Source organism: Mus caroli, chromosome 15, assembly GCF_900094665.2.
Source record: "Mus caroli chromosome 15, CAROLI_EIJ_v1.1, whole genome shotgun sequence".
NCBI lineage: Eukaryota > Metazoa > Chordata > Mammalia > Rodentia > Muridae > Mus > Mus caroli.
Genome location: NC_034584.1, coordinates 77,140,306 through 77,151,346, shown reverse-complemented (window position 1 = coordinate 77,151,346; position 11,041 = coordinate 77,140,306). Strand labels below are relative to the sequence as shown.

At 48.7% G+C, this 11,041-nt stretch overlaps 1 protein-coding gene and 1 non-coding gene across 3 annotated transcripts in view; one reads left to right on the top strand and one right to left on the bottom strand.

Annotated features, from left to right (window-relative positions):
- Positions 1-891: 891 nt before the first annotated feature.
- On the bottom strand, positions 892-1,042 carry LOC115029509. The gene has a single exon (XR_003835073.1). It is a non-coding gene; the product is annotated as a U12 minor spliceosomal RNA (small nuclear RNA).
- Positions 1,043-1,332: 290 nt separating this feature from the next.
- The window catches only part of Poldip3 (DNA polymerase delta interacting protein 3), a 24,420-nt gene continuing 14,711 nt past the window's right edge, over positions 1,333-11,041 (top strand). Inside the window, exon 1 of one of the 2 annotated variants that reach the window (XM_021183423.2) lies at positions 1,333-1,484. In XM_021183423.2, the coding sequence (XP_021039082.1) occupies positions 1,426-1,484 (59 nt within the window). In that variant the 5' untranslated portion in view covers positions 1,333-1,425. The remainder of the gene's footprint in view (positions 1,485-11,041) is intronic. The other variant, XM_021183422.2, reaches the window with a different exon arrangement.

Below are 11,041 nucleotides of genomic sequence, written 5' to 3'. Positions count from 1 at the left end.
AGAAAGAGTCACCGAATTTATGGATAGTCTCTACATAGTAAGGGGATTTGTTATGACGACTTAGAGTCTGTAGTCCAACTCCCCAACAGTGGTCAGCTGTGAAGTCCAAGGATCTAGTAGTTGCTCGGTCACACAAGGCTAGTAGATTCCAAAAGATGTGCTGGCAAGTAATTGCAAGCAGGCAAAGAAGAGCGAATCTTCCTTCTTCCAATGTCCTTATGTAGACCTCCAGCAGAAGGTGTGACCCAGATTAACGGTGTGTACCACCATCCCTGGAACTGGGACTTGTTTTGTCCCAGTCTGACATTGAACTCAGAGATCTCCTTGCCTTAGTCTCCTGGGATTCATAGCCACTATGCCTCAAGATCTCCATGCCAAGATCCAAGTCAGAAACTTGTATCTCTCAGCGTCAAGATCTGGATCACAGGTGAGCCCTCCAATTCTGGATTGTAGTTGATTCCAGATAAAGTCAAGTTGACAACCAGGACTAGCCATTACAGATGATTTCCTTATAGTCCCATGTACTGAAGGAGAACATTTTAACAACTTCACTGTTAAGAGGAGTCAGGACCTTATGGGCAAGACCCTTCTGGCCTGTTCACAGGAGAGCTGTGTAGCTCAAGTGGCCCCAGCAGTGAGGTTAAACCATTACCCACCCTGAGATTCTCTTCCTCGTGTGCACATAGAGGTATGCGTGTGTTGTATGCTGGTGTTCTCTACTTAAAGAAAACAAGTCTAGACCCACTCGCAGTTCTACCACTAGGACCAGAATGCCTCACTGCCAGGTAGTGCAAAAGCAGGGATAAACATATGAATCCACAGCCACTAACGACTGAGAGCAACCATTCAAGGTAGCGGCTAAGCTTTCTATTCTTTTATCGTACTAGGGGTCGGGCAGATCGCGTTACCCAGGCATCCCGCAAAGTAGGCGGGTCGCCTCAGATTGCAACCTATACCCGCTCAAAAATTCTTCTCACATAAGCAGTGAGGACTCGGGCGTCACCCCGAATCGTTATTTTCCTTACTCATAAGTTTAAGGCATGAGGAGCTGCTCTACGTTCCTCAGGGGTAAGAAATTATATTCTCATTACAAGTATGGTGAGTGTCCGATCGGCTGTATGACTAAAAGACTTGTTCTCTTGATAGTGCTTTTTAATGGTTTATGATCGATATCATTCTAATTCCTCATTAGCAAAGGAGGAGGGGGGAGAGGGAGCCCATAAGGACTCTTCCATGCAAATTAGAAGCGAGCACCGCAAAGGCTCACGGGGAGAAAGGCTCCACCCCTTCCGTCTCGAGCTTTTCGTTTGAACTGTCGCGAGAGTTGGCCCTCCGGGTTGCCGGAAGCCGCTCCTGACTCCGGCCGTGGGGCGGGCTCGCCGCAGTCGGCTTCTCCTCGGTTCTCCGCTAGCTGCGTGCCGCAAGATGGCCGATCTCTCACTGGACGAGCTCATCCGGAAGCGCGGGACGGCGGCCAAGGGACGGTGAGCGGCCCTTTCCCTTTTCCTCGAGGCTCGTAGTGGCCTCGCTGCTTCTTGGGGTTCGGGGGCGGAGGAGGGAGCAGCTCCGGGGGGCGACGCCGCTTGCGCCCGCCCCCTGCGTTCGCCGCGCTCCTTATTGGCCCGGCCGCGCGGGCCCAGCCGCTGGTCGGTCCACTGGCTGCTGGGCCCGGGAGGCCCGATCGCAGGCGAGCCGAGGGCTGGGCGGGCCCGGGCCTTGCTCCCCGGAGGATCGGGTCCGGGGGACCACGGTGGCGCCGTCTCCGCTCGGCCTTTAGGTCCTGGGAGTTAAGAGGGCGGAAGTTGAGCGGAGGAGCCGCCAGCCCAGAGCTGTTTATGGCCAGTTCTGCTGGTTCTCCTCTATGCCACGGTCCTTAGCCCGACCCGTTTTAAGCAGAGAGCTCTTTCATAGGCGAGACGCCTTGTTCCTTTCACTGTGATGTCTGTAATGGTTGTCTGATCGTTTTGTTTTCTCTTGAGGCCGGCTCTCACATAGCCGGAGCGGGCCTCGAACTCGCTGCGTCTCTGAGGCTGGCCTTAAAACGCCAGGAGCCTCCCTCCTCTTCCCGTTTCTCAAGGGCTGAGATGACAGGCCAGTTTGTTTCCGTTTTGAGAGCCGGCGTCCTCCATGTTATCCAGGCTGGCTTCGAACTCCTGATCTCAAATCCATCCTCCTGCCTCAGTCGTTTGAATAGCTGGTGCTCTAGGCGCCCCACTGTTGTTTAATTATTTTATTCCGCGTTTCACAAACGGGAAAGCAGGAGCCAGAGAGAAAGACTTTCCCAAGGCCACCGAGTGCCCCAACTGAGTTGGCCTCAGGCAAAGACAGACAAAACAGTTCCAAGAGGGTGGCATTGGCATTCAGGGATGTATGCCCTGGTGTCTTAAGTGAGACAGTCAGACTCAACAGACTTCTTAAACATCGATAGCCATTTCTAGCTTTTATAAATGTGCAGGTGAAAAAGTGATTAAGTCGGCCCATGGTCAGCAGGCATATAGATACACTGCTGTAGGTGTCAGGAACTGTTTTCCTGGGGCAGGAGAGATGGCTCAGCAGTTAAGACTCCAACTGCTCTTCCAGAGGTTCTGAGTTCAATTCCCAGCAACCACATGGTGGCTCACAACCATCTGTAATAAGATCTGATGTACTCTCTTCTGGTGTGTTTGAAGACAGTAACAGTGTACTCACATACATAAAATAAATAAACCTTTTTATTTTTATTTTTTAAGGAACTGTTTTCCCAGACACTGATCCTGCTCAGCTATGCCAATCCTTCCCTAAGCCTGTGTCTAGTAAACACTGTTGTCTCCTATACTGAAAGGAGACGAACTCCCTCCAGTCTCAGTGCCACCCAGCTCCCAGCTCACCAGCTCTTATTGTCACATGTCTTCTGGGTCGCAAGAGAGATTGACGGCCACAATGATTAAGCCATTTAAAAGTTTTGAGCGGGGCAATGGCGGTACACGCCTTTAATCCCAGCACTTGGGAGGCAGAGACAGGCGGATTTCTGAGCTCGAGGCCAGCCTGGTCTACAGAGTGAGTTCCAGGACAGCCAGGGCTACACAGAGAAACCCTGTCTCAAAAAAACAAAAAACAAAACAAAGTTTTGAGACCTTTTATTGATAGCTAGGCCATGAGTCAGTCACTTAGTGACCATGCTTGGGGATACATTGTTTTTAAAGCCAAAACCAATTATATGGATGCTGGGGAGGAGGTCACACTAGTGAAGAGTTTGGGGTGGCCTAGTAATATGTGTTTTCTTGCAGAGGTCAGCAGTGTGTTTCAGACACTCCCATGACATTATTTTATTTGTACTTCTTCATGGTTATTTTAGTTTCATGTTAAACTTGCACAGACATCAGTTATATTGGTTCATATGTCTGCACCAAGGGAGGGTCATGGACATTCCCAAAAGCAATTCCAAGGCGGATGTGGCTGTTGATGGTGGAAGGCTGAGAACTGTTTAGGCCAGTGGTTCTCAGCCTTCCTAATGCTGTGACCCCATCCATGAATTCTTTTCTTTTTTAGATTTATTTATTTATGTATTTACTTTATGTGAGTGCACTGTTGCTGTCTTCAGACACACCAGAAGAGGGTGTTGGATTCCATTACAGATGGTTGTGAGCCAGCCACCATGTGGGTGCTGGGAATTGAACTCAGGTCCTCCCGAAGAGGAAGGAGTCAGTGCTCTTAACCACTGAGCCATCTCTCCAGCCGCATGAATTATTTTCTTTGCTACTTCATAACTAATTTTCATACTGTTACAGGTCGTAACGAATCAGTTTTCCTGGTCTTAGGTGATTCCTGTGAAAGTGTGGTTCAACTCCAAAGCGGTCTCTTTCTACCGATGGGTTGAGAATTGCTAGTCTAGGTGGACACAAAATATGGGACTCATTCATTTTATTAACCCCACTCTGCTGTTTTCTCAACTCTCAGAGATCTTCCCTCAGGTAGCTGGGGTGGAGTTGGTTCTGGGTTGTCCAGCATTGCTGAACCTGCTCAGGCCTACAGGTTGCTAACTGTTACTAGGTTTTGCTGTTAGATGTTTCCCCTCAGTTCCTGATGCCTGCCGTCTATAAAACCTATTTGGATGTGCGGTCTTATGTGAAGCAGTGGGGACAGCTTGAGGGAGGAGAAGTGTGCATCTTCATGGAGAACAGATTATGAACCTGCCACACACTGTGGAGTTTGTCAAAAGACCCTCATTCACAAAGTCCACAGAGACCACCATCGCTGCAAACCGCATGAGGATTTTTATTGATCCAACATGTTGGGGACTCCAGCACGCAGGCCAGAGGAGAGACCCAGAACAAAGAAAGAACACACTTTTTATACCTTTGTAAGGGACAGATTTGAGAAACAGGGTAACTGGCTTATTCTAATTGGTGTAGCAGGTAGCCCTTTCAGGCATTGGTTGGTATGCATAGCGACTACCTCTGGCCTGGTGACTCACTTTGCTTGCCCCGTGTTGGGTTATTATGATTTGGTCAGAAAAGCAATAGTACATTTTGAACTTATGGATCAGCTATTAACGTCACAGCTATTAACATCACAGGGAATCCTAGCAAGGTCAGGGTGGTCTGTGGTCTTTCTCAGAATTCAGTGTGGGGTGTGGTAGGGTGATTTCTAATCTTGTTAAGGTTATTTCTCTGAGAACAGCTAATATTATTTTGGCAGCTGTAGACTTAATCATTTTGACTGCTAAAACTATGTTTTTACATTTGTTTAGTCAGCCAGCTTCCTTATTTGTCTCTGTACTTGACCTGCTAGTATAGTTTGGAAAGCCCTTTTTGAAGGGGGAAGGTACTGGGTGGTCTTGAATTCATTTTGGATATTACAACACACACACACACACTCTCTCTCTCTCTCTCTCTCTCTCTCTCTCACACACACACACACACGTTCTCCTGCCACATAGTGTTCTTGCAATGGTGTTCTTAGCATTTTGTTCAGAGAACTGCTTGTGCATAAGAGGCCCTGTTTGTTAGCTGTGACGTTGCTATGACAGTACTTGAGCTCATGGTTTGAGGTACTGAGTGGAGAAGTGAAAGGACGGCATGCAGCCTTACAAAGGAGGTGCTCTACTTCCTGCTTGTAGGCCTCAGCCCCAGTAGCCTGTTTAGCTCGTGAACTCATCAGTGGAGCAGCCGGTCGGTAGGGTTAACCCTTCATGATTCAGTCACCTCTTAACAGAACCGTCAGGCCAGGCATGGTGGCACCGTCAGGCCAGGCATGGTGGCACATGCCATTAGTGTCAGCACTTGGAGACAGAAGCAGTTGGATCTCTCTGAGTTCAAGACCTGCTTGGTCTACATAGAAAGTTCCAGGACAACTAGAGCTACACAGACAACCCAGCCCCATCCCCCAACCCCAATCCCTCAACGCCAACCTAAAATAGAACCATCTAGAAACCAACCCTTCATTCTAGATCATACCCATAACTTTTTTTTTTTTCCAAGACAGGGTTTCTCTGTATAGCCCTGGCTGTGCTGGAACTCACTCTGTAGACCAGGCTGGCCTCGAGCTCAGAAATCTGCCTGCCTCTGCCTCCCGAGTGCTGGGATTAAAGGCGTGCGCCACCACTGCCTGGCACCTTTTTTTTAAAAGTGCCATGTTAGAACTGAGGATGCTAGGTAGAGGATGCCTGTGACCTCAGCCCTGGGGAGGCTGAGGTAGGAGGCCTGTTGGCCACCAGGAGCTGCATAGACCCTGCCTCAGAAAGCAAAGGATGTACCTTGTAGTAAGTGTTGAGAGAAAATGGGGGGGGGGGGTGTCGTGGAGCTTTCCTTACAGGGGGAGAAGCAGGGACTGCGTGGGGAACGGCTAGGTAAGGAGGCTCTGTATTCAGACGGCCATGGTTTAGCTCTGCCTCACCTTCCACGCGTACAGAACACCGCCTGTCTCACCAGGAGGTGCTCACTAGGTAGTGGCGTTCTTTGCTGTCACTTAGAGGGCTTAAAAAAATATGATGATTTTTTTTTTTCAGTGTGAAAATTTTGCTTTTATGTGAAATTGGATTGGGACTGGATTATTCTGGAAGAGTTGAAGGCAGTGCAAGGGTTAATTAAGACTTCCTGAAATGCCATTTCACTTACACAGTCAGCAAACACTAGATTGGGGCCCCATGTCAAGTTCTGTGAAGAAAGTCTGAACGGTCTCAGTAAGGAGATGTCATTTCCCACAGTAAATGCTTTGGTTAGTGCTTTCTCGAGGAATCACTCACGGTTCTGGCAGTTTCGGTTTTGTGTTTAGTGATTTAGTGGCTCCTGGGGCAGGCACTCTCCTCCTGATAGATATGACAGAAGCCAGAGTGTCTGCTGGGGACAACAGCCTTCGTAGGCTTACCTGCCTATTTATATTAAGCCCTCCTCACTGCTTACCACAGAGTCTGCACACTCAAGGCATGCCATGTACAGTCAGGACCTGGGGAGGGGGTGCAGTCTGAGAGCACCAATCTGGGAGCAAAAGCCTGGGTAGTTTAGCCAGGTTGGAGCGCCCAGCACGGACTGCATCAGTGGAGTTAATGTCTTCCAGAGCAGAAAGGTCAGTATTACCTGGCCCCCTGTTAATCATGGACAGACGCCTTGATGAATGGGTATTTGTAGAATGGAAAGAGTGGTTTGAGTAACACTTGATCTGCCTCTTGATGAGACCCTGCTGTCCCACCCACACTTGCTTCTTGTGATTTGAGGTGCGAAGGACCTGCTAAGTCTGTGCTGGGCATCAGCTGTTGTGCAGGTACAAGCTGTGCCCCCTGTTGACTTCTGCCTTAGATGTGAGAGTCTCTGATTAAATTAGTTGAGGCAGCCCTTCTCTTTAATTTGATTGGTCTAGTTCTTGGGATCACTGCTGGTCTAGTTAGAGTGTGCTAGAGTTGATCAGCTGAGCTTCATGTCCCATATTTTGAAGAGTCTTTGGAGCCGAAGTGGGTGGAGGAAAGTGAATTTAGGTTCAGACCTACCATCTAATCCTGGCCCCACTGTTATTCCTTGTTGTTGTTGTTTTTGGTTTTTCGAGACAGGGTTTCTGTGTGTAGCCCTAACTGTCCTGGAACTCACTCTAGACCAGGCTGGCCTCGGAACTCAGAAATCTGCCTGCCTCTGCCTCCCGAGTGCTGGGATTATTCCTTGTTGATATGGGCTAGAGGAAATGTGGCTGCAAACACAAAAGGCAAGGGGGAAGAAAAGTTTTCAGTAAAGAAATGCGTCCTACTATCTTGTCTTTATTACTAATTTGTATTAAACTGTTTTGTTTTCTCTGTATAAATATTATCTCAGTGCTGGTCAGTGGTTAAGAGACTGGCACCTACCTGGCAGTGGTGGCACATGCCTTTAATCCCAACACTTGGAAAACAGAGGCAGGTGGATTTCTGAATTTGAGGCCAGCCTGGTCTACAGAGTGAGTTCTAGGACAGCCAGGGCTACACAGAGAAGCCCTGTCTAGGAAAAAAAAAAAAAGAAAGAAAAGAAAAGAGGCAGGGTTTCTCTGTACAGCCCTGGCTGTCCTGGAACTCACTTTGTAGACCAGGCTGGCCTGGAACTCAAAAATCCGCCTGCCTCTGCCTCCCAAGTGCTGGGATTAAAGGTGTGCGCCACCACGCCTGGCAGGCAAGTCATTCCTATTCCTTACATACCCTCAGTGTACGCCAGGCTCTACTTGGAGAACCGGAGTGGGAAGCCTTTCATTTGGTCTACAGTGTCCCTTCCCAGGAGCTCAAGGAGTAGTTGGGGGCTCTTGAAAGCTGTTGCAGAGTTGCACTGCTGATCTTGACCTAGGTGGTGCAGTAAGAGTCCTGCTCAGGGCAAGAGAGAGATGGCTCAGCCATTAGCACTGTCTGCTCTCTCAGAGGTCCTGAGTTCAATTCCCAGCAACCACTTAACCCTCTATAATGAGATCAGAGGCCTCTTCTGGCCTGCAAACATACTTATAGGCAGAACACTGTATACATAAAAAAGAAAAAAGGAGTCCTGCTCAAAGGTACCCTCCCTTACCTTCCCACAGACACAAAACCCAAAAAACAAAAACAGAATGTATTTAGGAAATTCAGTAGTCCCTAAAATGGGATGTGAGGCTGCAGGCTTAGAGATGGGGTGAGACTAAGACCACCCCCTACCCCCACCCTCCCACCACCATTCCCGACCCCGGCATAGGGGAGGACTTTGCTAGTCTTCAGCAGTTCTGGCGCAGGTAACATAATTGACTGTTTGAGGAGGCCTGCCCCTAGCTGGAGTGTTTATTTGAAGAATTCCAATGACTAATGCCTGTCTTGTAACCCGTGCTGCTGCCTGCTGGGATGAATAGCTGTCTTTTCATGCAGAAAGAGGAGATGTGATTATAGAAAGCTGGAACACAGAAACTCCCAGAGCTGTGAAAGGAGTTGAAAGAATGCCTGTAACCAGGGAATGAACACATCAAATTGCAAAGTAGCTACTCCCAGCAGGAGCAGCGCCCACATCCCTGCCAGATCCTCTCCTCCACAAATGCACCCTAGGTACAGTTGACCAGTAGCATGCATGAAGGTGGCCTCTGGGGTTATGTGACATGGCCGTGCTAAGCTGTTTTCATTACTGTCCTGTACTTCTCAGTATGTCCCTGTCACCAAGCAAGGCATTACTATAGATTCAAATGTCAGTCCAGGTCGTCTTGGTGACGTGTGTGTGTGTGTGTGTGACCAGCTGAGCACTTTCCCAGTGTTCTTCATGTGCAGTCTCATCCTGATCAGTAGGAGAGTGTGCTCTGTCCCTGAGTAAGACGAGAACCCTGAGCAGTTGCTCCACCTAGGGACAGTAGTCATCTTCACTTGGAAAATGTTACTAATGCTATTGTTGGCGTTTTAAATAGACAGAAGGGCACTCAGATCTCTTCTTCACCAGTAGGCCCTAGGATTAGGGTAATCTCCTGAATATTACAGTAGCCCTATTTATAAGCTTGTGATGGAGAGTTTGGTGGCTTGTTTGGTTGTAAAGATTTACCTACCCAGTGTAGTATCCCACACCTTTAGTCCCAGCACTAGGAGGCAGGGGCAGATTGATCTCTGTGAGTTCCAGGACAGGCAGAGCTACACCAAGAGACTATATAAAAAATTTTACTTTATGTTTTTGGTTATCAGAAGGGGGGATCAGAGCCTCTGGGACTGGGATTCTAGATACTTGTGAGCTGCCAGAAGTGGGTGCTAGGAACTAAACCCTTGGTGCTCTCCAGAGAGCAGCAAATAAATGCTCTCGGCCAGTCTCTCTAGCCCCTCCCTCTTTCTTGGCAGTAATGTTTCATTGCTTAAGTGATTGATGAAGCAGATAACATAACTTTTTAAATTTTGTTTATTTTATGTATGAGAGTACACTGTAGCTGTACTGATGGTTGCAAGCCCTGGGCTACAGTTGGCTTTTCCACACACTGCTTGTCTAGAATACCCTTGACCACTGCTTGTCCCAGTCTGCGGGATCGTGTGTAAGCTTCCACTTGTTAGTGCCTGTGTCTTCCTTGCCAGTAGGACAGTGTTGAGGGTTTGATTGGCTGCAGGCCATTCTTCAGCTTGAAGCACCTGGAGGCTTATCCTTTCCTGCTTTGGGTAATCTGATTGTCTGTGATTTAGGAGGTCAATGTTCTCCTCAGTTTATTAGTACGACTTGAGTAGCAACTCTGTCTGAATCCATAGCCAGTTTTTATTTTTAGCTTTAATGGACATCATGAACAGATGTAAGAGACTATGAGAAAGCCTGTAGGGCACCCTGAGTAATAGTAGTCTCAATTCTCATCAGGGCTCCTTCAGTGTGGTGTTAGGTTCTCTTAAGTAACCCCACTATTGCCTGTGGCTTCCAAGCCCCTAAGTCAGGGGTAGCCCAATTGAACGAGGTATATGTTGTCTGCTTCATAGCTGTTTTATTCTCCCTAATCATGGGTGCTGCCCTCCTCCGTACCTCAGACCTCATTCCTTTTGACTGGCTTCTCCAATGGCTCCATTTCCTTGAATCCTTCTTTCCCACTACTGTGCTGGGGATTCAGCCAGGGTACATTGCATGCTAGACAAGCCCTCTACCACTGAACTGTGTTCTCAGCCTCATCTCCTTGAGTCTTTGGGTAAGAAAATAAAGCCACATCAGACAAGTACCACCTTCCAATTTAAAGTTACTCTGCTTGATTCTGTAAGTCACTCCAATTCTTCTGTAAGCCCATCCAGTTCTTGCATGAGCTAAGGAAGTGGACCTCTTCCCCCTACCACCAGGTGCTTTGTGGGGTTTGGTGAGATTGGGTTTTTTTCTAGCCCCCCCCATCAAATTTATAATCCTCCCACCTTGCCCCCATGCCCCTTGTTGGGTGCTGGGATTACTGGGGTGCAGTCCTTAGCAGAGGAGAAGGTGGGCAGTTCTGCTCTCCAGCGACTTGAGGAGGAGTCAGGTAAGAGGAGGGTCCTTGTGACTGGTGACTTGCCCAGTGGGAAGCGCTTCCTGGGAGGCTCAGGCAGTGGATTGGAAACAGTAGGGCAACCTTGTTCGTGCAGCATAGCTCTTGTGGGTTTGGTGTGCAAGTTAAAAATGCAGCCCAGGAGTCCCCAGAGTTTGGCTTCAACAGCTGGGGTGGGATCTGACAGCTCCGTAGTCAAGATGTACCACAAGAGTTTCTGCGGCTTAACCAGCTCCCAGTACTACTTCTAAAGTTCTAGGTCCTGGAAAAAGAGATGACTCTCTTTCTCCTCTTCCAGCTCAGGGTTGGGGAGAGAAAAGAAGGAAGTTAGCAGGTGTAACAGGCACAAAGGACAGTTGTCTTGGGGAATCAAGGAGGGTTTCTGAGAAAGGAGATGACATTGAGAAAGTACCGTAGACGTGGTTGTCCTGGCTGGAATGGAAAGAGACCTGGCCTGCTGGTTGAGTAGGCAGGTAAGCCAGGCAAGAGAAACTGCAGACTCCTGTGCTTTACTCAGCATGGCCGGGGGTGACCTCTCCAGCCACTGGAGGAGGCCACAGGAGTGGGGCCTGATCAGTGGAGTTTCACTCAGTCATCCCTCCCTCCCTCCTTCCCTTTCTCCTCCTCCTCCTCCTCCTCC